Below are 27269 nucleotides of genomic sequence, written 5' to 3'. Positions count from 1 at the left end.
GCTGCAAATGTTTGCAAATGTGGGCTGACTACCAAGTGCCCAATATACAGTCATGTGAATTGGGGGGCAACTGTTGGTACTTTAATAACCAGGTCATAAGGACCTTCGAGGTGGTCAGTGATAATTTTGAACAGTTGCTAAGTGATTGATTGCAAGTTGAAGACTACTTATAACCTTCACTCAACAATCACTAAGTAATGTTGGTGTAAAACACAACATCACATAATTGCACTGATTAGCAACAGCAATCTTGGCACATCTGGTTGCCTCATTATGGCATTAAGATTATACATTATAACAGCACACCATATCTTTATTAAGTGTAATACCACATTTGAGTCAAGTCTATGCTTGTTATATAGCCATGAATTCCTGGGTTGCTTCAGCAGACATTATTATTATTTCAACAAGTGTTATCAACCACTGTATACTAAATTAATGGTACTAGAATGTGGAATGTCTTCTGTAAACATGTTAAGTCAGTCAGTTTTCTATTATAGGTTCAAATGGTTTGGAATACCTAATTCTTATAATTTGCTTTTAACCAAGAAACTGATTGTATGTGACTGTTTAAAATACACATTGGGATGTTGATATTTATTTTGTGTTTTTTGTTGTTATTAATTTCCCTACATTCACTATCCCATAGTACTATACTGTAATAACCATAATTGGAAATAGTAGAAATAAAAATAAAATAGAAATGGGAAAATGCATAGACGAATCAGTAGATGATTACAATAATAACTAAATGGCAAGAATTGCTTCAGGGACTTCAACTGGAGAAACTGCACAGCTAAAATCTATTTTCAAGAATTAAGAACTGACAAAGCTTGCTTTTGATTGAAAATGAGCACTTTAATTTTGTACACTAAATAGACTGAAGGCAACATGGTTCCACATTATGAAGGCAATATCAAAATAGATTTGAGACAACCAATCCTGTCATGATTTAGAGGTGTATCAAATGTATTGGTTACTGTAACAGTGAGAGGAATATTAGCATCGTTTCGACTCTGCAATTACTGAAAACTAGTGCATGAAAAAGTAGAAGTACAGACCTTTTTATGGTTATGTTAAGAATGCTTCCTAATATCACCTAACTTTACTGCAAGAAATTCAGCAGAAATAGAGTTCCAGTCTTAAAAGCTACAGAAATAAATGTATATTCAGGACTGAAAATGTACATTTTATTCTATATTTAAAAGATATGAGGTTTTAGAACCTGGAAAATATTTTAATGAAGGTAATTTTGTTTGAATCTTAAATAACATCTTTGAGATTCACTGCACCAATGCTTGATATGGTAAGATTATAAAGAAATTTAAGTGTAATTCTAGGTAATGCCATATAGCAAACTGACTATTATCACAGGGGAAAGGAAAAGTTGAAGAATAAGAATCAACCTGCATTGGGAGAGTAATTGAGAATATAACTGCAGATTTTAATTCTGTTTGAAAAACCAATCGTTCAGTTATTTTAAAGGAATAGTTGTTTTAGGAGTTTTAAAGTTGTCAAATCTACTGGTTTTAGCATAGATTTATATATTTTGTTTACATAAATATCAAGTATGAAGTGGGGAAAGGAGGAGAAAGTAATTCTAGGTAGGGTCAAAACCTATTATGTCAATTTTATTAGCAGTATTAAAAATTCTACTCTTCTTATATATATAGGAATAACTAACAACTTAGTCATATTAACCTAAATGAAGTTACATGAATCTAGTTCCATCAGAATGATGCCAAATAATACACATCTTTCATAGCATCAAAATAGATTAGGTTAATGAGAGGAGGAATTCAACAGAATGGAAGTCATAGGTAATATAATCTTTGCATCTTTTTTTAAATAATCTATCTTAAATTAAAATGCACCCATGGCTTGTGAGAAAACAAGGCAAATAAAATCAATACTTTATAATGTCAGGACTATAATTTGGTTGTGTTTTTAATGATTTTCATGCTGTTTTGTGGGTAATAATAATAACTATGGAACTGAGGATTCTGAAATGTAAAAAGATCAGCAATTACAGTCAATAACTACATACAAAACAGAACTATATGGATCTTATGATGTTTATTTGAAAATATTTTTATTTAACTGAAAAGACTGGAAATAACGCCCTACTGTATATAGTCTGATACATCATTCAGATTCTTTTAGTACTCTTGCTGCACAGGAAAATTCCCAGGGTCATGAATGGGAGCAAAAGAGGAGAAATGGTTACTTATGAAACACAGCTAAAAATTGAGTGGATTCAATAACTTTCATTACTTGACTGAATCTTCCAGAAGCAGCAATCCTTCAATCTGGATATTTTTCTGAAGGCCTAAAAGATGCAGCATATAGATTGGATTGATCATGAAGTCTTTAAACTGAACTAATTCCTGTGAAATGAAAATCTCTGAAGTAAAGATTCAGAGAAAAGCTTTGTTACAGCAATTTCCTTTACAGTGCACACTAAAAATCTGAAAGAATATTGGCTTATAAAATGCATAGCTTTTGCTATGTACACACTGAGGCTCAGAGTATGAAACACAAACAAGAATGGGAAGGCAAGCATATCTAAATACGCTGGTGGAGTGACTCCCATGATTGGAAAATAGCAATTGAAAGATACAATTTGTTCAAGGGGAATAGAAGTAATAGAAAGGAGGACATGTACTCTATGATAATAATTCCCACATCTGCACTGAAATTCAAGGAAATGAAGACAATGATATTGCATAGAACATCTGGATTAAAATAAATGGAAGAAGAGATACAGTATAAGGCAGTTTGTTGTTGGTTATTTATCAGGAGAATAAAATATAAAGAAAAAAAATTTCTTATTGCAGTCAGTGACCAGTTCAAAAAAATAGAAATAATACTTTATAGAAAATAAATTGCAGATATTTCATAGATGTTTAGATGTAGTGATGGAGGATATAATTGCTCAAGATGGGTGATAGAAAGTTGCTAGCCAATTTTGTTATCAAGAAAGCTAAACTAAAGATAAACAATTTTATATAGAATATAATATAAAGATGTAATATTATTGAATGATTTTAGGATGATGTAATGAAATGCCATAGTATAAATTTATTTTAAATTTAGAATATTTCACATAAAAGGATGTAATAATAGTGATAGTCAAATGAATGTTTAATAATCATAGTAATTGGATACATATGTATTAGATTGATGATATGAAATTTTATGCAAATTGCAAGTGAAGACTATTATGAGGAAGCACAAAAACTTTGTAACCAATCGACATACTGTATGTAACTGGAGGATGATTTTATGTTTTGTGTGTGTTTATGTCTGTTTGTTTTAAAATAAAATAAAAATTTATTTTTTAAAAAAGAAAGCTAAATGAACTGAGAGGAAAAGGAAGAAGCAACAGCAGAAAAGAAGGAGGAGGAGGAGGAGGAGGAGGAGGAGGAGAAGAAGAAGAAGAAGAAGAAGAAGAAGAAGAAGAAGAAGAATTGCAAAGAGCAGACTGAAGAGTAAGAGTGATGTTGGAGACAGAAAGATGATTAAGGAATGCCTATTTAGGGTACTGACTAAAGTTGCTTATGATCTGATAAAGCTTTATGAATTAACTTGGAGAAATTTGAGGATAAATGTCTTTAATTTCAAAACTAGTGTTGGATTGAAATTTAGGGAGAGCCTAGAGAATATTATAAAATATAAGCAATGCAGTGATGACTGGAACTCAGCATACGTTTGCCATGTAGACGTTTTCTCAGACTCATTTTTAATTAAGCAACTTCCTCAACATATTCCTGGAATGCTTGACATTAACAAAGCATTGGACAAAGAACACAGTGATAACTAGCTAGTAAGTATGGTTTACATTATGGAGATATAATGCTTCATATCTGATGTCTTGGAACATGCATTGTGTACACATGCTGGACATGTTAGCACCTTCATAAAACAGTTGCATCTTTTACTGGGTTTCCACTGTCGTTGTACAATTACAGCAAAATAGACATTTTAGCTAAATAACAAGAGAACCCATACTATTTTCAAAGCACATCGTACACTTTCATATTTTTCTAAAATGATGCAGATACCATGCAAGCTTATGAAAAGAAGCAACTTTTAAAAAGAAGATTCCAAACAGGCATTATGTATTATCCACTCTACAGTATCTTTCCAGTTTCAGATCTGAAGGTCTGCAAATCTCCAATCTAGATGATATGACAATTAAGTAGCTATAAAGCTGGCTCAAAAACTGCAAGAAATATATGGTACATACTGTGTGAGGGATATAAATATCACCCACTCATCAACGGAATTTTTTATAAGGTAGAATAATTCTAGATTACACATTTATTGATTTATTTAACCAATTTAGATAGTGACCTATCTATTCTGGATGGAGAACAGAATGGAACAAGTAGAATCTAAAAATGAGGAAAGGTTTGTAAACTGGACCTCTTGTAATATTACTACTTAGAATCAACTCAACTCTGAAGAAACCATTTTTAAAACTTTCGAAGGATTTTTTTCACAGAATTAGAAATAAGTTTGAACTTCTCCAGAGAACTTTATATAGAAAATATACTTATGCAGTATATTCAAATTTAGGCAAATTGTTTCATTTATTTGCTCCATATGCTATTATTGTTTTTGGAGAGCCACAGCAGTTAGTAGTTTTGGAGGAATTATTCATGGAATCTAAGCCAGTAACTCATCTTTATTGGACACTGATGAAGTTGACATTAGTTATTTATGTGACCTTTAGAATAACAAGCTAGAATATCTTGTTCTGGTAAATCAATGAAAGAACATATTAAACAACATGAACACTGTAATCTATAACTTTAAAAGGAGGATAATATTTGTATCTATCGGACACCTCAGGGAATATTTAATACGGGCTATTTACAATCATCTGCTATTGGAAATTTATCCCCAAACTTGGAACATTAAGATACATGGTTTGATTGTCTATTACTATTGGATTTGGAGCTGACATCAAAAGGATTATTAATATGACTTAGAATCAATTACTTTATATTAAGAAGCATGAGTTTTTCTTAGTTATATCCTTAGGATTTGGAAGCTATTAAGAAATCAATAATTTTTTCAAGCCTTGGGATTGACTAAAAATATTACACTGTATTGGAGAAAAAATACACACTTGGTTTTCAGCAATGACTTGTTTAAATGTATTGGACTAATTTTTTTTGTACAAGAGGACAATGAAGATTTAGCAATATGACCATTTTTTTGGAATTATTTAGGCTTCTAGCCCGTTTTTTATTCTAAAAATGTTAACTTTGTTATTATGTTTATCTTTTAATTCTCTTTGCTGTTATATAGAATTGTATTTTTATTACTTTGCCTCATGAAATAATTTAACAAAACATATTAAAAATTGTGCATTATTTGCTCTTTGTCAGATTGTTAAGAGGCACTGAATAGGGTAACCAAAAATTCAGATCTGGGCTCTAGGCTGTTCAGCACTATCAATGGCCTTTACATGGTGGAGGGAATATTATTTGATTTTCGCCCCCGGGATGTGACATTGTTTTTTTTTCTGATGTGAAAGGGAGAGTACGAAGCATCCTTTCTAAAGATTAATTTGCATGATCCAGCTCCAATCAGCCAAAGAAATAGTGCCTGTCCTCTTGAACATTTTCCCTTCAGAGATTAGAATGGCTCCAACCCTGTTGCCTTTTGTAAGATCTTGAAGGTTTGGTTACGAGCACAAGCCTGGGGTCCTGAGTGTGCTAAGGGCCTCGTTTCCTGGTTATGCCAACATCTACAGATTATAATATCTCTCAGCCACTATATGTATTTAATTTTCTTTTGCATCATCCCTGTAATTTGGTTTTAATTGCTTTTATAATTGTTGTCACCCACTTGTTTGAGATGGGTGGCCATATAAATGAATAAATATATAAATAAATTTCAATTGCACTAATTTGTTGGGTAAATATCATTGAAGTTTAGAGCCTTCTGCTCTCATTCCCGCCCTCCACTTTAAACATTTTCATTTTACATCTGTGCTATTTTCAGTAATGTGTAACTTTAAACATCAAAGTGCAAATTGGTTTCAGAGGATTCTTTTGATGTTCTAACCCCAGCATAAGAGTAAAGCTCAAAGCTTTTTCTTCCAAAATGTTTTATCAATTCAATTTGAGTTACAAGTAAAACCAAAAAGTGCATAATGTGCAAACATGTTTTTATATTCTTATTCAAGACCAAATCAGTGACCTCGAAGCTCCTTCCTTACAAGGTAGCTGTAATTTGACTTCAGGGCTGAACAGACTAAAAACTGATCTTTGCAAAAGATATTAAAAAAGATAAATAAAAAAGTAATTCCTTTGCAGAGATTTGTGATCCTATCTGTAGTCTAAGTATTCTGCTATTAAACTCTACTGGACTTTCAACTATGGTGGTGACTCCCTCCCATCCAAAATAGCACATTGCTCTTTTGTTATTTTACCCTGCTGTTGATATTTTAAACATAAAATCAGATAGTTTTAATTTCCAGTAATCCGTTATCTTCTTTATGAGGATTGTTAATCTGTTTTGTATCTAATATAGAATCACAGATGAATTAGGAAGTACAACATGGTATTACTTAACTAATTTTTTCTAATTTTATTCAATAACCAATAAAACAGTCAAGTTATTCAACAGCACTTCCACAATGAATCAACATAACAGGACACGAAGAAGGAAGCAGCAGAGATTAATTTGCTAAAATTATGTGTTTGGATTATTTTTTCCAGGCATAAATAAAAATATCTTTACCCACATTGAGATTCTAGATCTGCAATTACTTGACCATTTGATATCATTTAGTAAATAATGCTTTCATTTTTTTTTTAAAAAAGCTATGTGATTTCAAAATAGCAATAACTGAAAAAAGTCATTTTACTGAAGGATATAAAAGGCTTTTGGAAGATGTGTCGCAATATGAGAACTATAAGCAAATCAAGTCTATCTACTGTATGTAGAATTATTTTTCTCCAGTATGATTTTTATTGGATAAATCTCTGGCATATGAGAAAACAAAATGGCAGTTGTGAGCAACAGTACAGTTGTCTAACGAAACTATGTGAACAAAGAGTAATACCATGATTTAATATTAGTACATCACTGTCTTTGTCTGTGTGTTGCTAATTAAGATTAGCATTTAGAAACATGTATGCAGTATTTCTTAATAAATAAATGAAGAAGTATACTTTTGACTCATTTTTTAAAAATGGTTTCTATTTATTTTTAGGATTTGTGTGGAGAACTGAAGACGTTTTGGATGATATTTATATAGAAATAGTGAAAAATCAAAATGGTTCACAAAATTCTAAGCATCCTATATATACTCCATATTCCTTCTGTTGCAAAAGGAAAGAGACAAAAATGCATTATCTTCTCACGGTGATCTTTATGATGACTGCTACTGGAAGCAGCTTAGACATGATGGGGGATTTAATTAATCATTGGAATTGTATCTAGCATACAATATTACTTATATTTGTTCTAACTTGACATACCTGGCGTAAAGTGCGGGCCACCAAACTTTCTAGTACAGGACCTCTATCTTCATGAAGTAGGTGTACCTCATCAAGAATAAGGAGCTTCACTAGTTGAGAGAGAGCGACATCTCCCACGCTCTTTCTGGTCACAACATCCCATTTTTCTGGAGTGGTTACAAGCATCTGAGAAAGGAAAAGACAAAAAAACCAATGTTGAAGTCTTTAAATTTATTATTCACTGATTTGCTGATGTGTCGAGAACAACTTGAAAAGTAATGAAGCTAGATAGATAAACTTGAAATAGCAGCATTAAAACTTTCTTCTTTGCACCTGAAACTGCAATAGAAAGTCTATTAACTAAGTACAGCTATTTATAAACTTTCTAAAGGATGCCCAATCCTGCAGTAGTTATCTTCATGTCTAGCCATTCCAAATATGCACTTGTAACCTCACATTAAAACTTTTGCATCCCACCCTTCGGTTGGGACAGGCTTCCTGTGTTGTTTAGAGATTAATAAGCAAAGGCATTTCTTGCAATTGTGCTTGTGTTAATCTAAATAGTTAGACCACAAAAGAAAAAAAAAATCCTAGTGGAATCGGGAAGGCTGAAGTATGCTCTGCTTGTTTTAGTGGATGACCATTGGGAGAGTGAACTATCAATGGCTTGTTATAGCAAGTTCCCCTGAAATTTCAGAAGCAGCTAAGGTCCAAAACTGTAACCTAGCAAGTACCAAGAAAACAGTAAAAAAAAGTTGGGAATGCAATATTGCTCAAATTCCCTGGGCTACGATTGAAGCTTATTGGCACATATGCATAAAGGTTGTTGCCAATGTTCCCTCTAAGCTGCGTGGCTGCGCAGCCACGCACGTGGCAATAAAACACCGCGAGTAGTTTCCAACTTCCGTTCAGTTGTTTTCGTGAGACACCTTCCATGATAATAGGAGAGGAAAGCCAGCCTGGAGACAGCAATCAGTTCTAGGTCCACAAGGCAGACAGTAGCTGAGAGAAAGGGTGTGGGGGTTGGAAGAAGGCATGAGATGGGCTCCCAGCGGCTGCTCAGATTTGCGAGAGAGAGAGGGGGGGAGGGAGGGAAGGAAGGAGGAGAGAGAGAATGAGAACTTCCGTACTTTTACTGGGTTTTCCCACATTTGAACCAGAGGAAACGTAGGGTATTTACATCGTTTCAGATTTTATTCTCTCAAACTGTTATTTGGAAGTGCAATAGACTAAATGTGGGAGATTTTTCATTAAGCTTCTTATTTTATGTAGACATTTAATTTAGTAAATACATGGTAATCATTGATGTTTTAGTTTGGGCAATGTGAGAACCTTTTAAAAAAGTTAATATGAGGAAATCTTCCTGACGCTCCTGCTTCACTGATTCTATAGCAACTAAAACCATTTTTTGAAGGGATACCTTTGAATATACCAACAAAATAATATCAAGGTTGACATTTTATAGCTTGCTAAAATGAAAATAGTTAGTGGACAGTGAAACACTAAAAGTCCAAAAGTCCAATGACTCATTATAATACTTAACTCAAGAACCAGTTTGGTTTAGTAGATAAAGCACCAGGCTAGAAAGCCGGAGACCCTGAGTTCCAATTCTACCTTAGCCTTTAAAGCCAGCCGGGTGACCTTGAGCCAGTCACTCTTTTTCAGCCCAATTCACCTCACAGGGTCGTTGTGGGGAAAACAGGAGGAAGGTATGCTGGATATGTTCACTGCTTTGAGTTATTTGCACAATAATAAAGGTGGGTATACAATAAATAAATAAGTAAATAAATCATGGGCAAATGAAAGTAATCGAGGAGCAAAAACAGTATTTTTGCAAACGCTGTTGTATTGTAACCTCTATGATGAGAAAAGCTGAAGTCACCAAAGAACTAGGCACATATCAGATGATAATATCAACGCCAGGAGCAGAAGTTTTCTTGCACACTAATTGCAGTATTTAATGGGTATGTGATAACTCTAAATAGTGCATGTTCAACCAGATTTTACAAATCGTTGTCACACCTATTATTGATGCAACTTATTAACACTTTGAAATGAACGATGTCAACTACAAAAATTAGTAGCTGTAATTAATTAGCAAACTGTGATGAAACATATTTAGCAATGCATATTAAGAATTTAAAGTGTGAAATGATCCAAATACTAGCTATTTAGCTGATTTGCCAGAGCTAAACTGGTACTGCTGTGATCACACTTTTTCTTGTGCCGCAGTTACACTGTCAAACTTAAAATTTAAAAAAAAAAAGAAATGTATGCCTTCCTACCCTTCTTTTCATTTTATAGCATTTGGAGATATCCTGCATCAATGAAGTGCTTTTTTATGGTTAAGTTATAATTAAAACTTTCTGTTGGAACTCTAAATAATGGCAATGCAGTAATTAAATGTGAAATTGTGTACACTGTTGCCCTGAAGACAGTGTGAACCAGAGGTGGGTTCCTACCAGTTCGCACCTATTCGGTAGAACCGGTTCGTCAAATCTACCGAACCGGTTAGAAGAGGTTCCACCAGTGGACCCGGAAAGCAGGCCACACCTATGGAAGAGGTTCCAATTTTTTTGAAACCCAACACTGGTCCTTGGATATGATTATTCTACACTATCATGCTCATATTTATAAAACTCAGTGCCTCTGTGAAAGGCAATGATGACTATTGCGTTTGTGGTGCAATCAGAACATTGCATGTGTTGAAGTTGTTTTAACGCAAACCAAAGATGACTTTTAAAAAACAAGTTTACATCATATTCTTATGCATGCCAGTGCTGTGTGTGAGGTAATTTAAGGTGGTTCTGACAAGTGTCCTCGGCATCTTCATATCCGGTAACATGGGCAGCAAGCCACTCCCATCCGGTCACATGGGCGGCAAGCCACTCCCACAAAGGAGGCCACACCCACAGAATAGGTTCGAACAATTTTTGAAACCCACACCACTGGTGTGAACTTATTGTATGGAGTTCTGAATTTCAACAGAGTTCTGACAGAAACACAATTTGAACAAACTGAGGACACATAAACAATAATACTTCCTTTAAAAATTTATGCATAAAATAACCAGAAAATCTGGAAGGGAGAATAACAAACAATTTTGAGATGTCCAGTTTAAAACACAATACTAAGCCTTTTCTATGCCCTGAGATTTAAGTTTCATTCCCAGCCTGCCTAGAGCTTCAGCAATCTAATGCTGAAATGTAATTCCCTGAAAAGCAAAAATCAAAAATTCACAGGCTCACCAAAAATTAGATGCAGTAGGCATCTTCCAATCTAATTTTCATTCCAGATCAAGATATAACAACCAGTTAGAGTTCTTTTCTTTTCAGTGTTACAAAAGTGGGAATTTATTAGAACAAGAACAGGTACTTAAAAATGAAGTTTAATAAAAAATAATCAAACTTTGTTCAAGGCCCAAAAATGCTACTGTGCTCAATTAGAGAAACTATTCAGGGTTACAAGCCACATGCCCCCATATTCTATTTCTCATTTCTAAGCCACTTTAGGTGATGGTTTAGAAAAAAAGCAGATTGAGCTCTACCAATCTATTCTGGGCTTCTCCCAAAATATTCAAGTAAGTCACAACATAGGTCAAATGTGTTGCTGCAAGCTTAAGGAGTTCTTCAGGATGTTTTTCAGAGGGAGATGGGCTGCACATAAATTGATTAAATCAATCAATCAATCAATTAGCAAAAGTGTCATTACTCATTGGTCCAAGATCCCTATATACATAGTTCAAAGGACTGTTTTATACGTTAGTAACAGTCACACATGTTTGAAGAACAAATCATTGGCATAATTCAACTGTATTTGAAAGAAACTTTGTTCTTTGTACCTTTGAACATAGTACAGTAGCATGAGAAGAAGGATCTGGGAGGGAGGTCTGACAGATGGTAATCTGTCACAGTCTTCTCTAAAACTTAAAAGGGGACAGAATTGTCAATGAAGTGTGTATACTCTCTCTCAAAGGGAAGAGGATTCTTGCTTAACAGCAGCTCGGATGCTGGTTATGTTAACTCTCTCCAAGCTGCTGAGAGAGAGAGAAAGAGAGCGAGCTAATTTTAACATGCTTCAACAAATGCACATGCATCAAACTCTGATTTAGTATATTTCTTTAATACTTTTTATCAGAAGGTCAAGATTAAGTGAAGAGGTAGGAGAAGGAAGAAAAGGAATACATGCCTGAAAGTGAAGATAGTAACCTGTGTTATTTTGTTAATAAAGAGAGAAGGGGGGAAAAATCGCCAGATGATCTGTTGGATAAATATCTGTGAAAAGTCCATACGGAGCACTTACGGCTATAAGCCATAAGCTTGGTTAACAAGAACTTGTAGGCTTGTTCTATATCCTCCAGTAGCAGGGCTATTGAACTCTCTTTCTATGGACTCATTTATGCTTAAGCATGGACATCCTGCATGCTTAAAGGTAAACAAAACAAAACATAGAACTATAGTTTAATAGGCACACTGTTTGGGAAACAGAAGCTAAGAGACATTCAAATTGATCAAACTTTGATGGGCTCCTTGTTTTAATCAGGGTGAACTTTATGAGACAGCAATAAGATGGCATTGTAGGAATGGGTGAGAGCTGATTCTTGAGTTTTGTTTTACTACAGGTGATCTTAAGGAGCTATAAACTCACACCATCCCTTTAAAAACTCCCCTCCCCAAATTCAGCCCCATCCAGTCTCTTCAGGCATGGGGGAAATAGGATCCGTGAATGAGATGCTTAGGGATTTTAAGTGGTGTGTGTAAAACAGGAAATTTACCCCAGTTAAAAAGTTATTACGTTGCTCAAAACAGTCACTGTCAGATCATTTGCTTAGATAGCCCATGATATCTGAAGGGCATAAGGTGACCTACATAATCAGTCTATTACAGCGCTTTGAATGAACATTTCCATTCATGCCGAAAGACAATAGGGACTAGGTGAGCATCACTAAAAATACAATGATAATACACAATGCTGCTGACACATACTATTACAGATTTCATCATCAGTATTATCATAATTAACTTGCAACACTACAATAAATTTCATGGAGCAATAACATTCTTAATTTAAGCAACTGGGAAAAAAACATTTCATCTTCAAAATCAAAACCTCTTAAAGTACTTTTCTAGATTCTTGTTGTCTTTTACTTTAGCAAGCAGTGCCGCAAAGCATTTTCATTTATATTGCTATTATACCACTTCACTTCCCTCAGCACAAAAACGGCCAGAAAATAAAGTGTCACATTTGTTTAATGCAATGGAACTCATGCAAGACATTTCAATCTGGCTTCTATATTAGGGCATGACAAAATAGAAATGGGTTAACTGTCAATATTTTAACTGTCAACTTACATTTTTCTTGCCCATGTAATTTTCTCCCCAGCACCCTAGCACTGGCTAGATTTTTATCAGGCGGAAGAATGATGTTTATCACTGCAGAGTCTTGGTGTGTGCAGATGATCATTGCTTGCCAAATGTAAAAACAGGTTGTAAAATTGAAATTAACACCACTGAACAAAGACCAACAACTGAACAGTATCTTACATCCTTATCCCGACATATTTAGACTACTAGAACGTGCTCTGCATGGCACTGTCTCTGAAATTGATCAGGATATTGCCATTGGTATAAAATGTGGCAGTCAAAATGTTAGTATCAATCCTGAAGCTGACTTGACCAAAGCCATTTTGCCGCTTCAGTGTTGCCACACTGGAGTTGAGGGATCGGGAGGGAGGAATAGAGATAGCTGGGGTTTTGTACTTTCTCTTGAGAACCAAGGACATTCTCACACCTGGTCAGACAGAGGAGAAGTGAGGTTACCCAACAACTGGACGGCACCTTGATTGGGCCATGTGGATGTTTGGAGAAAAGGGGAAAACCTCCACTTTTAATTAGGTGAAAACCGTGGGAACCTTCAAAGTCGGTTTTCACCAGATCTGTGCCAATATGATATATCCAATAAAACTATTCTTTGAGGAATCTACCTGCCTTGGAGTTTTGCTTGCTATGATAGAGCCGAGGTGGCGCAGTGGTTAGGGTGCAGTACTGAAGGCCACTACAGCTGACTGTTATCTGCAGTTCAGCGGTTCTAATCTCACCGGCTCAAGGTTAACTCAGCCTTCCATCCTTCCAAGGTAGGTGAAATGAGGACCCAGACTGTGGGGGCGATATGCTGACTCTGTAAACCGCTTAGAGAGGGCTGAAAGCCCTATGAAGCGGTATATAAGTCTAACTGCTATTGCTATTGCTATTGCTATGATGTATTACTTGGAACTCTGACAGTTAGCTGGTGACAGCTGCCACTGCCAATACACTGAGGACTACCTTCTCCCAACAGAATCTGTCTGATTCATACATGCATTTTAGGAAGAGGAGAATTAGGTTTCTGCCCTTGCCAAAAATCAATGGGACTGGTTCAAAAGAAAAAAATGTCTTGAGTACTTGTGGAAGAAGACAAAAAGGAATATAACTGACTATAGGTACTTGCTCATGTTCAGGTGTACTTTGTGGCAATGAGGGAAGCGAACTATTTTCAGTTTCTACTTTATTCTATTGGTGGGTTGTTGTCCAGCTATCTTGTATAGGGTTCCAAACTCCTTTTCAGGAAGCAGGTAGCATTGCGAATTCCTGTCTGGCTGTTGTGACCAATTTACACAGCATTTCTTCTGACAAAGGTGTTCACCAAAGTGTTAAATCCTCTTGGACAGAGTGGTGTCCAGAGTTAAAGGTGACTACAGCATTTTCATACTGTGTTATCTCAGATTCCTTTAGGTCTTTAAACTAGAAAGTGAAAGTGTGGCTTGTGGCTTCGACTCTGGCTTTTACTAGGAGCAAGAGATGTGTGTGACTACTTGGATCCTGGACATTGTTAATGCTTCACTACAGAAAAGACATTGCTCAGTCCTTGAAGGAAACTATAGTATGCCCTCTTCTGAAATGGTTGTCCTTGAATATGGTGGTCTTAGAAAGTCATCTGTTGTGCTCCACATTTATAAAGCCTTTCATGGCAGACACTCGGGTATCCTCAGGCTGGCTGTTGCAACCTTAATTGGCTGAATCCACTAGAGTAGACTATCTAAAGAGAAATCCTGCATTTCTAGAAATTGAAAGGAAACAGATATAGAGGGTGATGCTTTCCTATTGTATTGGTGCTTTGGAATACTCACCTAAGGGAGATCAGACAAGGCCTCACCTGGTAATGGATGTTAAAAACTGAGCTATTTAGGAGAACATTTCTGTTGAGTTCATGATTGCACTATCTTCTATTTTTCCCTTTTTTTCTGCCTTTTTATCCTTATGATTATGGATGATTTACTAGGTTGGTATTATATGTAGATTTTTTTTAAAAAAATCCTTAGTTATACCATGAATGTTTTAATTTTTTTCATATCTTCAAAATTGTTAAGACTCTATGTTGTGGTGATAGATAGATAGATAGATAGATAGATAGATAGATAGATAGATGGATGGATGGATGGATGGATGGATGGATGGATGGATGGATAGATAGATAGATACAGAAGGACAGAAAGACAGACCAATTGATCAATTGATGCTTGGTTGTAATTGTTCTCACACTGCAAAACACTTTGCCCTTGGAGGTACACTAGGCACCTTTGCTAGCTGAGTTTCACAAAGTTGTAAAAGTGATGTTGTTTCAATGGGCATTTAGTAATTGATTTTTAATTTGGATAATTTATTTTTATGGTTGATGTTTTAGTTTTGTTTGAGCTTGCTGATTAATATATTTTTATTATATTTGGATTCCTTTTTTTAACGATATCATTGTAAATTGCCTAGAGTTTTGGGAGCTGGGCAGTAGCAAAATACAAATGAAATTTTATTTTCTCATTTAAATAAATGAGAAGATTAGGTTTTAATTCTAAACCCATCTTACATACATATTTAAGTTAATATTTAAATATTCGGTGTTTGAAAAATATAGATAGGATTTATTACAGTAAAATATTAAAAAATAAAATGATTAATAGTTTTTAATCATATCTAAAAGTAACTGTAATTTAATTAAACCGTATTTCATTTTGGCCTTGTTCTGTTAGTTTTTGGAGAGTGTGTCCCTACTTCTCAAAACCTACTTTCAACCCATCCCTAGATGATAGAAAACAGTACGAGCTTTTACTAGCAGATACATTTTGAATACTGTATCAAACAGTCACTGGTTTTAGTGCTCCTGTTTAGGAAAAGTATAAATGAACTCTAAGATATTTATTTAACTGTTAAAGCTTAGTTTACTGGTTTTTTTCTCTTTTACAATAAAAATGATTATATGAATATTAATGTATTACCAGTGACTTAATGAAATAATTACGGCAGGAAAGAATGAAACTGAATAAAGCTTAGAAAAGATGAGATATGTGGAAGTGTGAATGCCCATAATGTGTTGTACTTATTGCTGAAAAGGAACAACATAAAAACATCTGCTTTGTTTCTACACAGCACCCTGCCCGTTAAAGCAAGTAAGATTTTGAAGTAAAAGTAGAAAAAAATTTATGGTATGTGAAATTCATCTTATAAAACTGATGATTACAGTCTGGAGACTTTGCAGTCTGCAAATATAAATTATGATCGAAATGTTTTTTAAAATAGGTGAGTTCCATATTATTAACCTGTCGTTATCATCCTTCCCCTTCCCTTTTGCTCTTCTTGCCTCAGTAATCACGGTTATACTAACCTCTGCTATTCTACAGTTAGAGTTGATTGATGCTAATTAGCTACTTAATCAGGTACGACAATGTTCCATTATTGTCTCTCACAGCAAACAGCAATGAACCTACGAGTGTTTTTCGTTTTCTTCCTTTTTTTATTACCCACATTAATCAGAAAGTTATTACTGAGGGAAGCTAAACAAAATGTGAAAAGTTGCCATATATAAAATTTAATTTGGAATATTGGAATTAATCCACGATCTTACATTTATTTAATATTAAGATAGCATTGCAATTTGAAATTGGTGGGGTGTGCGGAGCAGGAACAAGGTGAAAAAGTTTCTATTTTCTATAGGTGTGTGTGCATGTATGTATGCGTGTTTGTGCTGTCACTGACTTCCTTGTTTAAAAATATTCTAGCTTTTTGCATGTATGTATGTATGTATGTGTGTATGTATATATTTTCCTGAGCTTACAACAGTTCATTTAATGACCATTCTAGTGTTCCAGGGTCATGGGATCACCTTTTGCGACCTTCTGACAAACAATGTTAATGCAGAAGCCAGATTCAATTAACCACTATGTTGCTAACTTGGCAACTTCAGCAATTCCCTTAATAAATGTCGCAAGAAATGGGGCAAAATCCACTTACCAAATGTCTTGCTTAGTAACAGACATTTTGGGCTCAATTGTGATCATACGTTGAGGACCATCTGTATCTATTCATAAAGATACATACATACATACTACAAACAAACACACAAGTCATACAAGAACATCTCATTCTCTTATGTATATGAAATAATTTCTATACTATAATCTCAATGATAGCATACATTTGTTCAGGGAATGAATAGAAAGCTGAACAGGGCGGAATGACCATTGGCTTACCTGAATGGTCATTCTCTAGGCGCTGCGGGAGTGTCCAAGCATGTGTTAACTTCAGCTTGCTGCCCAAGGACTGAGTTCAAAGTTTGTGTAGCCACGTCTCTTGCTCCCTTCAGAGGCTCAGTTTAAAAAACGAAGAATGAGTCCCAAAAGGAAGATGTATACAAATGTTCTATGTCCTCAAATGTAGTAACACACGCACCCGTGGACAACCCCAGGGCAGGGTTGGACACTCCCGCAGCGCCTAGAGAATGACCATTCAGGTAAGCTAATGGTCATTCTCCTAGGCGCTGCTTGGAGTGTCCAAGCATGGGACATACCCAAGCTATGTAGTCCCAGGGTGGGAAGAAGACGTGTCCAGGTCAGCGGAAGTCGCGATGACCCGTTGTAACACTCTTCTTCTGAAGAAAGCTTCTGCAGATGCAAAGGCATCCAGTCTGTAGTTCCGCACGAAAGGAGATGGTGACGACAAGGTCGCAGCCCTGCATCTCTTCGACGTGCAAAAAGAAGCAGTTCTTTTCTTGTATATGCGCACAGTACGGCAAACATCAAGTTTATGCCACACATGCTCCCTTAGATATCTGGGCCGCGGATGAAAATCAGGAAGAATCACCTCTTGTGTCCTGTGGAAGACACTGTTAACTTTCAGAACAAAGGCCGGTTCCAGTCTGAGAATGACCCTGTCTGAATGCACAACACAAAGGTCCTCTCTGACTGAAAGAGCTGCTAGATCGGAAATCCTGCGGGCCGAGGTGACAGCTATAAGAAAGGCCGTTTTGAGAAACAAGTGATGCAAACTGATGGATCAAAGTGGTTCAAATGGAGTGGCGGTCAGTGTCTGTAGGATGACAGACAAATCCCAGGTTTGGTATCGGGAATTGTAGGAGGGCTGAGGTTGGTAGCTCCCTTGAAGAAGCTATGAACCTGGGGATGTCTACTAAGAGGCAGAGATGAATCTGTGGACAGAATGATGGACAAGGCTGCCATCTGCTGATGGAGTGTGTTGGGTGCGAGGCCCTTGTCCAGACACTCCTGGAAAAAATCCAGGAGTTGCGGAATAGTTGCGTAAGTGGCAATAACCTGATGAGACTGGCACCAAGATGAGAAAGCAGACCATGTTGCCTCATAAATTTGGACTGTAGAAGGCCGCCTGGACTCCTGGATGGTACAGATGACCTTGTCCAAAAATCTACTTAGCCTCAGGAGGTCCCCATTAAGTGCCAAACGGCTAATTGTAGCCACCGAGGGTCCGGATGTTGAATGGCCCCTTGGCTGAGGGAGATCTGCTCCTGAGGTATGCGCCAGTGCTTGGTCACTGACAGGCTGACAAGGTCGGCAAACCAGGACCTCCTTGGCCAGTATGGTGCAACTAGGTACACTTCTGCCCCTCTGACAGAATTTTCCTGATCACTAGAGGTATCAAGGGGAGAGGCAGAAAGGCATATAGTAGGCTGGGAGGCCAGCGGCATCGGAGACCGTCTGTCCCTTCTGCGCCAGGACACTGAAACTTAGTGAAGAACCAGGGGAGATGCATGTTGCCTGGGGTGGCGAACAGGTCGACCCTCGGAAGGCCAAACTTCTGTGATAGCTCACGGAAAAGCGATGGATGGAGCTGATGGTAGTCCTGCTCAGCCAGTCTGCGGCTACATTGTCCTCCCCTGAGATGTGATCTGCCCTTAGCGATGCTAGGTGACGCTCCGCCCATCAGCCTAGGGTTTCTGCCTCTGCCATCAGGGCTTGTGACCGAGTGCCCCCCTGGTGGTTTATATATGCCTTTGTGGCAATGTTGTCGGTCAGTACATCGCAGACCTTGATGTGATGGTGAAAATGACGCAGGGCTAACCTGGCAGCTCAGAGCTCCAGCCAATTTATGTTGTGGGTGAGCTCCACCTGCGACCATCTGCCCTGTATTACATGAGTCTGGAGATGAGCGCCCTAACTGTATAGGCTGGTGTCCGTTGTTATGACCAGGCGCTCCGGTTCCTTGAAGGAGGATCCCCATTGCAGGGCTTCCATCTGCCACCACCTGAGGGACCGAACCACCTTCGGGGGGAGGCGAACCACACTCCTGGAGTTGCTTGGCCTTGCGTCTCTGGATCGGTAGGAGGAACCATGTAGATGTGCCCAAGGTACCACTACAATGCATGAGGTTAGTTTTCCCAGCAACTGGGAGAGAGATACGATGGACGCTGACCCGGTCGCTCGGATACGTCTTATCAGATATGATGCTTTCCATCTGCTCCTGTGTGAGAAAGACTTTGCAGCTCCTGGAGTCGATCACCATGCCGAGATGTTGAATTCTGGATGTTGGAGTGAGGTGGCTCTTATCGCGATTGACGGAGAAACTGTGACATTGGAGAACGTGGATGGTGATGTCAAGATCTCTTTAGGCTTGCCCTCTGGATGATGAGTGAATGAGAATGTCGTCCAGGTAGCATTTGAGTCTCACTGGAAGAGATCGGAGATGAGCTGCAATTGCGGCTAGAAGCTTGGTAAATGTCCTTGGGGTCGATGAAAGGCCGAAGGGGAGGGCCCTGTATTGATAGTGGTGGTTGGCAAACTGGAACGTCAGGAACTTGCGATGTGCTGGACAGATGGGAACATGCAGATACTCCTCCTTCAAGTTGATGGAAGTTAGGAGGTCGCCCTGCTTGATGCAACCCAGTATGGTCTGAAGTGACTGCATCTTAAGTATAAGCTTTATTGTCATTGTACTTAAATACAACAAAATTGGTTAATTTTGAAGCGCTTGTACACTAGATGGATGTTGAGTTTCTTGAGGTTCAGTACTGCCCTTACCCCCTGGAGATTTTGGGACCAGGAAGAGGATCAAGTAGAACCCCCTGCCCTCCTGACCTCTGGGGACCTTCTCGATGGCTGCTATCTCCAGCAAATGTCCTATCTCCACCCGCATCAGCTGGCACTTGTGGACAGACTTGGGAATGGGACAACGGACAGAGGTCCATGGAGGAATTGAGAGGAATTCCAGGGTCAAGCCGTGATGGACCGTATTCAGAATCCAAGCATCCGCTGTTGTCTCCTCCAATTGAGCGGCGTAGAGTTGGAAACAACCCGCCTATGGGATGGGACCAGTGACAATCACTTAGACTTCCGAAAGGATCGGTTGGAATACCTCCCTCGGAAGGACCTGTGGTTACTTTGTTACCTATTCTTATCCCTGTAAAATGGCCTGTCTTGGGCACGATCCTGAGATTGGGAGTATGTCTGATTAAATCCCCCAGAGGAGGCTGCGGGTCTGCGTTCTGAAAGGGCTGCCTACGGGAAAAGGACTGACCCTTGAGGTCTGGCTTTTTGGTGACCGATGGTAAGATTTTATGTTTATCCTTGGATTCAATTAAGACCGAATCCAAGGCCTCCCCAAAAAGCTTTCCCCTTTTAAAGGGAGGGGAAGCGAGCTTCCACTTTGCCTTCATGTCCCCCTGCCAGTGGCAAAGCCACAGCAGATGGTGCAACGTCACATTGGAGGTGAGGGCTCTGGATGAAAATTTTGTGGCATTGAGCAAGGCATTGGCAGAGTATTCAACTGCCGCTATGATTTTATTCATTCCTGGTGTGCTCTGGTGTCCCCTGCTGGTAGGCTGGACAGCAGCTTGAGGAGCTAAAATAGCATTGTCCTGCTAATGTAAGAAGAAGACAAAGATGCCCTCATGGATCATACGGTGGCCAGGTGAGTTTTATGAGAGGCCTTCTCTGCCCTCTTATCCTCAGTCTTGAGGCCTTCCAGCAGATCGGCTGGAAGCACTGAATTGGAAGTTAGGGCCACAATGGGCTCATCTATCTGAGGGAGCTTTAAGAGATCCTCAATGCTAATCTCCATGGTATACAGCTTTTTATCTACCCCACTGGGATTAGCCATAGAACCCAGTTGGGTTCTATTGGCACTGGATAACATCCAGGAACAGCTGGGGAGCTGGGACCAGATCCTGAGGAGGAGTGGTCTCCTTGAAGAGTCCCACACCTGGATCCTGGGGCCCAACTGCATCCTTATTGCCCTGTTCAGTGGAATGCTTGTCTGCCTGAGCTGGGAGGCCCTGGCCTTGGTAAGGATAGCCCTAAACATTGGGGGCTTGAATAAGCCTGAGAAGGCGGGCATATCGGGGAGAGGATTTTCGTCCTCTGATAGATCAGGAGCGTCCTGCTCGCCTTTCTCCGTTTCGGACACCTCACTGACCTCAGAAGGCACCGGGGAGGAGGTTCTAGCTGGTGGGTTTTTAGCCTCAGCAGTGCGAGCCTTGCTCGAGTTGTTGGCCTGTCGAGGCAAGTTGATGTCTAATTGTTGGAGGCCATCTGCAATCCCTTGGGAAATCGCACGTGTGACTATTTCCTGCATTTCCCTAGCAGCTGAGGCCCTTGGTCCCCAGGAGAGCACAAGGCCCTGGGTCCGGTCCCAGGTGGAGACAAGGATTCCTCCTCAATAATAGAGCACGCCTCATTCATGGACTCCTCAGCTAGAGATGGACAGAAAGACCTGGGAGATGCCTTAGAAGGATTGGGTGAGAAACCAAAGTCCTCTTCCCCTGCCAGGGATGGGGAAGTAGGAAGGGAAGAACCCACAAATTCCTCTGTAGGTGGAGAGGGATCCCTTGTAGTTTCTGGGCTGTTTGAGCCTTTTGAAATTGCTTTTCAAGAACTCTTTGGCACCTCTCAGCCATCTTCTCTGCAGCCTTGGACACCTTCTTGGGCTTGGGGCGCTTCCCCTTGGATGGGCACCCAGCCCCCTCAGCCTTAGCAGCAGGATTGAGCCTGCTGCACTTACTAGTGGTAGGTCCTGCCTGGGAATTAGCTTCAGCCTCAGTGGTGTTAGCCAAGGTGTCAGTCACAGAGGGAGAACTGGCTTGATGAGCTGGAGAGACAAGGCTTTAGGGCAGAAGATAGGAGCTGAAGGCCCTCAGAAGCAGTCAATGTCCCAAGTGGTGAAGCAAAGTCAGGACAAAATGGTGCTGGTCAGATCTGTCCAGGGCGCTCGCAGATCTGCGCTAGTTTTAAACACCAGGAAATGCCAAGCAATAGCCAAAATCCCTGCAGCCGCTGTGCTGGAAGTCCTGGGGAAGGGGAGGCCTGTCTGGAGACCCAGAGCAAGGCCAGATGATTAGAACCCCTCCCAGTGGTGATCTGCAATGGAACAAGCAGTAGCGGCTTCAAACGGCTCAGAAATAAAGCACACCTATTTTTCCTTTAAAAAATAGCCGCCACGCGCCTGGAGCGGCACTGGGGAAATTGTTGGCTATTCAGAAGGCTCAGGAGAGCCTCCGGCTATCAAGAAGTCCTCCGACAGTCTTTTAGGGGGTCCCTAGCTGTCTACCTGCCCATGAAGCTTGCCAGCAGCTTCTAGTGAGCATCCCACAGTATTGCTGCAATCGTGGCACCGCAGAAGCCAGCCACGCTCCATGCAGCTTGTTCCACGCATCAGAAGTCAAAGAAAGGCAATCGACACTTTTGACAGCTGAGAAGAAAACAATAAAGGAGCTAAGGAAACCTAACTAACTATGCGCAAAAATAAAAAAAGGTACACTATGCTGACCTGGAGAGTCCAACTTGCTGCTCAAGGACTGGAACTTCTCAAACACGTCCTTTTAGGGCGACTGAGTTTTTTAAACTGAGCCTCTGAAGGGAGCAAGAGGTGTGGCCACACAAACTTTGAACTCAGTCCTTGGGCAGCAAGCTGATGTTAACCCATGCTTGGACACTCCAAGCAGTGCCTAGGAGAATTGGCATGCTGTGTGGTGATAATTGGAGCAGGATCTGATGAGCCTGCCTGGTCCTTCCTCTTTTCCAACTTGTCTTCTTCCAAATTCCTGGATATTCCAGTGATAGATGGGATGAAGTATATTCCATTTATTATGGACAATTCATTGGAAGGTCTTAAATTTAGCTCCAAATATCTCCATGGTGAAAAGATCCACTCCAGAACAATATGGGTCCTATGGGGTTTTTTAAAACATTACTTTAGGTAAATGTCCTGCTGCTTCCCATTTTACAAATAGATTTTTCTTAGAGGAGTTTTTAAAAAATCATCACCAAACAGGCATAATTCACTTGCATCTCACCTCAATTTTTGTGCTTTTTCCACTCAGATCCATTTGTCTACTGAGAAATACTCACTTAAAAAGCATGGTTATTTCTCTGAATTTTTTGTTACCGGCAAATCAAAGATAATTGGACTTCAGAATACCTTTAAATTATAGTCTAAGAGGAAAAGAATCCAGTTTAACGTATCATTTGCATTAACTATAAAGAGTGTTTTATTATCTCTTAATGTTTATAGTGCTTTTAGGTATCTAGAGAGAAAGTGCAGAAGAATTATATAGCAATTTTACAGAAGTGTGGGTTTCTCTCAACAAAAAGAATTTATGACAAACTTTAAATCTTGAAGAAGAAAGTCAATAACTAACTCTTGGGATTCCACAATGTCCTACTTATTAATAGAGGTAATGAAATATTTCTCTTAAGGAGAATCTTGTTTGTTTTATGAGGTGCATTATTAAAATCATATTTGCACTGAGTGCACTGCTAAAAATCTTCTAGTTTTATATACTGTAATTAAAAGATACATTTATTATATAAAAATCTAACTGTATATATATATATATATATATATATTCTATAAGTAAATTAAAATTAAATTAAAAGATCTCTGCATATTAACATTCAATTTTATAGAGACATTACCTAAAGGCAAGTTAGTAAAGCTTTCATGTTGTATTATTTTATACTTTGATGCCTTTAACATTTAGTAATATTATTTGACAATTCTTCCATACCTATCTGCCAACATTTCAGAATTACAAACAGAACCACAGCTCTGTCAACATAAGTCACATAACAAAACTGAGCACTTAAATCTTGATCAAGTCACTACAGCAATGCTGCAACAGCCAGAACTCTTTGGTCATAAGTCTCCCTTGTTTAATTGCTGTCATAATTTGGAATGATTGCTGAATGAGTGGTTGTAACCTGAGTATTATCTATATTAGATAACATAATGACAGCACTTTTAGTGTCTGACACTGCTGCCCCTCTGGCATTATATAAAAGATAAGAGAAAGTCAAATATGAAAACAGGCCTGCAAAATTAAAGTCTTTCAAAAGATTTATGTTTCTAGAACAAAGTTCCAACCTTAAATTGGTATGGACCAGGGGTGAAATGCTACTGGTTCTGACCGGTTTGCTAGAACCAGTAGGGGAAAAAAAGCTTTAAAAAGTGGAAAAAAAAAAAAGGTTCCGTGACACTCAGCTGTGCCATGCGATCGTCGGAACCTTCCCCCCACTTTTTAAAGCATTTTTAACTACCTATTTGCCCAAACCAGCAGAGTTTGCTTGTGGGGAGCTGGTAGGGAAGGTTGCAAATCATCGTGTGACTATGGTGCACGCTGCAAATATGATGAGTCAGTTGCCAAGTGCCCAGATTGCAAGCATATGATTGCGAGGTGCTGGGACAGCCAGGACTTCAAGGACTGGCTGTAACCACCATTCTCTCAGCATCACCATAACTTCAAATGGTTGCAAACAAGTGGTTGTTAACCGAAGACTACCGACATTGCTTTAGAACAGGAGTGTCAAATTGGCATCTTGCAGGCCGGATGCGTCACGCACAGGCCATGCCCCCCCTGGCTCTGCAAAGGTGAAAAAGTCACAAAATGTCACGTGACATGATCGAGTTTGACACCCATGCCCTAGAATATGTTCAATTGTCCAAAATGGCAGTGTTGATATCAATCCTTGTTTCAGACACTTCTGCAACCAGATCATTGAATTTCTTATTTTTAAGAAACTTAACATTAAAAAAAAAAATCTATGCATTATGTTCAATTGCATTTGGGGTATAAAATCTTCGTAGCTCAAATTTTTGAAATCCATCAGATGATGAAACCCATCAAGATCATCATCTGCACAATTCAAAAATCCCCAATATCATTTGCCAGCCTCAACTCTTAGAGTGTCTGTTTTACTGCTTACTTCTTCACTGTCACTGCAAAAGCAATCAATCACCCAAACTTTGACATGGTCTTCTATTCAGTCCTCTGAGAGATTTACTCTGTTCATGAAAAAGCAGAACTAAGCAAAGAATCTTCCACTTCACTAAAAGGACCCTGTATTTTTATAAAATAGTAAACCAGTTAATATGTAAGAATTGTGCTGATGATTCTTTTTAAGGGATTACTTAAGGATTGTCACTCAGAATTTGAATATATCAAAATAAAGCACATCAACAGCCATCTCATTTAATGCACGAACCACAAATTGTGTGGTTAAATTTGATGTTACCATTATCAGTTCTTTACAAAAAAAAAACAAACTTCTATGATCTGATTTTCTGAGTGCTAATCTGCGTATCAAGCGTTTATGGGATAAACAGTCAATTTCTAAGGATGTTTCTTTGCACATAGAATTCCAACTGAGAACAAGTTGATTCATTTGTTTTAAATAGGAGTTATCCACTATGTATCTAAATAGTCACATCCATAATGAGGTACTTTTCCTTTTACAGATTATTTGTGTAAACACAATAGGCCCTTCGTATGATACCTTTGGACTAAAAATTAATAACAGAAATATTGAAGGATCCAGATGGTCACCAAGGCCAAAGGTTTATTTGTTCAGGCTTTTGGGCTCATGCTGGAGCCCATTCCTCTGGGAACTTCTCTGTCATCCACTGGACTGTTTAGATGTTCTGGAGAAGGAGAAGTTCTCCAGCACTTGCCTGAAAGCTTGGAAGAATAAACCTTTGGTCCGACTTAGATTGGATCCTGCAACATTATTCCAGGACACATATATTTGCCTTCATTCATAAGAACTCTTTAAATACTACATTAGAATCTACATAATATTTGGACACACTATGGTTTATCAGTGATGGTTTATAGCTTAGTTTACACCTAATTTATCTAGCCAAACCACAGATGAAATAAATTATGGCTTAATATTATGTATTAATTCATGAAATCATTATTTTATTATATTCCTATAATATACTTCAGGTGTATTTATGTGTGTGTTTATGCATAAGCATATTTACAGGTAATCTTGACTTACGACTTGTTGATTTGAAGTGTTCCAACACTGCTTTGGATGAGGAAGTGTTATTAGGAAATGCTCGTGACAACATAAGTGATTTTTCAATTCAGAATAAAGTCTTAAAAGAAGAACAAAAATGGAAATCCTAAAGGACAAATTAGTTGTTGGATTTCTCTTCTTCTCTAAGTATGCTAGATACTAAAATTTACGAAACATCTTTTCAGAAATAAACCCGTAAGGTTTCTGGTTTTTTTTTTAAAGCAACTGAAGGAACAGATAATAGCACTGCATATCATTTTAAACAGTACAGAGAAATTACTTTTAAAAAGTCAGACTCCTTAGAACCCTTCCTTCAAATTAATAGCTCAAAATAAAGAAAAAGGAAGCATGCCTCTTTAACTAAACATATAATGAACTTTCTGAATTCTCTACCTTGTCAAGAGAAGGATGGGTACCTCATTTCAAAAAGGATTTGTAAAAAGCAGAGAAAACCAGAAATAACTACAACCTTTCTTAAGCTGGTCTCACCAGATATTTGAGATAGAAACTTCCAAAATTCCCACCCAATTTATGAGTTGTGCTTCCTGTGAATGTTAGGAATACACATCCTTGTGTGCAGTAGTTACCGAAAGCTGAGCTAGGAGAACTGAATGGATCATCCACTTCCTGCCTGAGGACCCAGATTGTTGGGGGCAATATGCTGACTCTCTGTAAACCGCTTAGAGAGGCCTGAAAGGCCTATGAAGCGGTATATAAGTCTACTGCTATTGCTATTGCTATTGCCTTCCTAGAGACTACAAAGAAGCCAGACAATCAAATCCATACACTTCTAGGATGTTCTGACCTGAGACAGTAAAAAACACATGCTTAGCCCAAAAATCCTCTTTTTATTTCAATGGCTGTGAATTATGTTCATTCACATCCCATAATGCATCACAAATAGTTTGTAAAGAGTCCAACAGAAGTCTGCCAAAGTCTTTCAGGATAAGGCTGATAAGCACCCACCTTTATCTCACTTGAAACACTGCCAAAACTGGAAATTAGCTTTGCAAGGCCACACAGAGCACAGAATCAAAATGGAGCTTCAGACGTTAAACTGACCAGAACGAACAAAGTTGCTTCTTGCAAAGGCTCACCTGCCTTTGCTCCTCCTTTATGTCCTATGGGAGGGGCCAATCACCGCCAAGCCTTACTCCCGA

At 38.4% G+C, this 27269-nt stretch overlaps 1 protein-coding gene across 1 annotated transcript in view; it reads right to left on the bottom strand.

Annotated features, from left to right (window-relative positions):
• Positions 1 to 27269, bottom strand: part of ASCC3 (activating signal cointegrator 1 complex subunit 3) — a 223966-nt gene that overhangs the window by 140211 nt on the left and 56486 nt on the right. The window contains exon 11 of the mRNA XM_087718718.1: positions 7503 to 7667. Coding sequence (XP_087574844.1) covers positions 7503 to 7667 — 165 coding nt within the window. The remainder of the gene's footprint in view (positions 1 to 7502; positions 7668 to 27269) is intronic.

This window comes from Thamnophis sirtalis, unplaced genomic scaffold (assembly GCF_051295495.1).
Source record: "Thamnophis sirtalis isolate CommonGarterSnake01/CBP01778 unplaced genomic scaffold, rThaSir2_p1.2 scaffold_6, whole genome shotgun sequence".
In the NCBI taxonomy this organism is placed as follows: Eukaryota; Metazoa; Chordata; class Lepidosauria; order Squamata; family Natricidae; genus Thamnophis; species Thamnophis sirtalis.
Note: the sequence above shows the minus strand (reverse complement) of the source record. Positions and strands in the feature narration are given on the sequence as shown.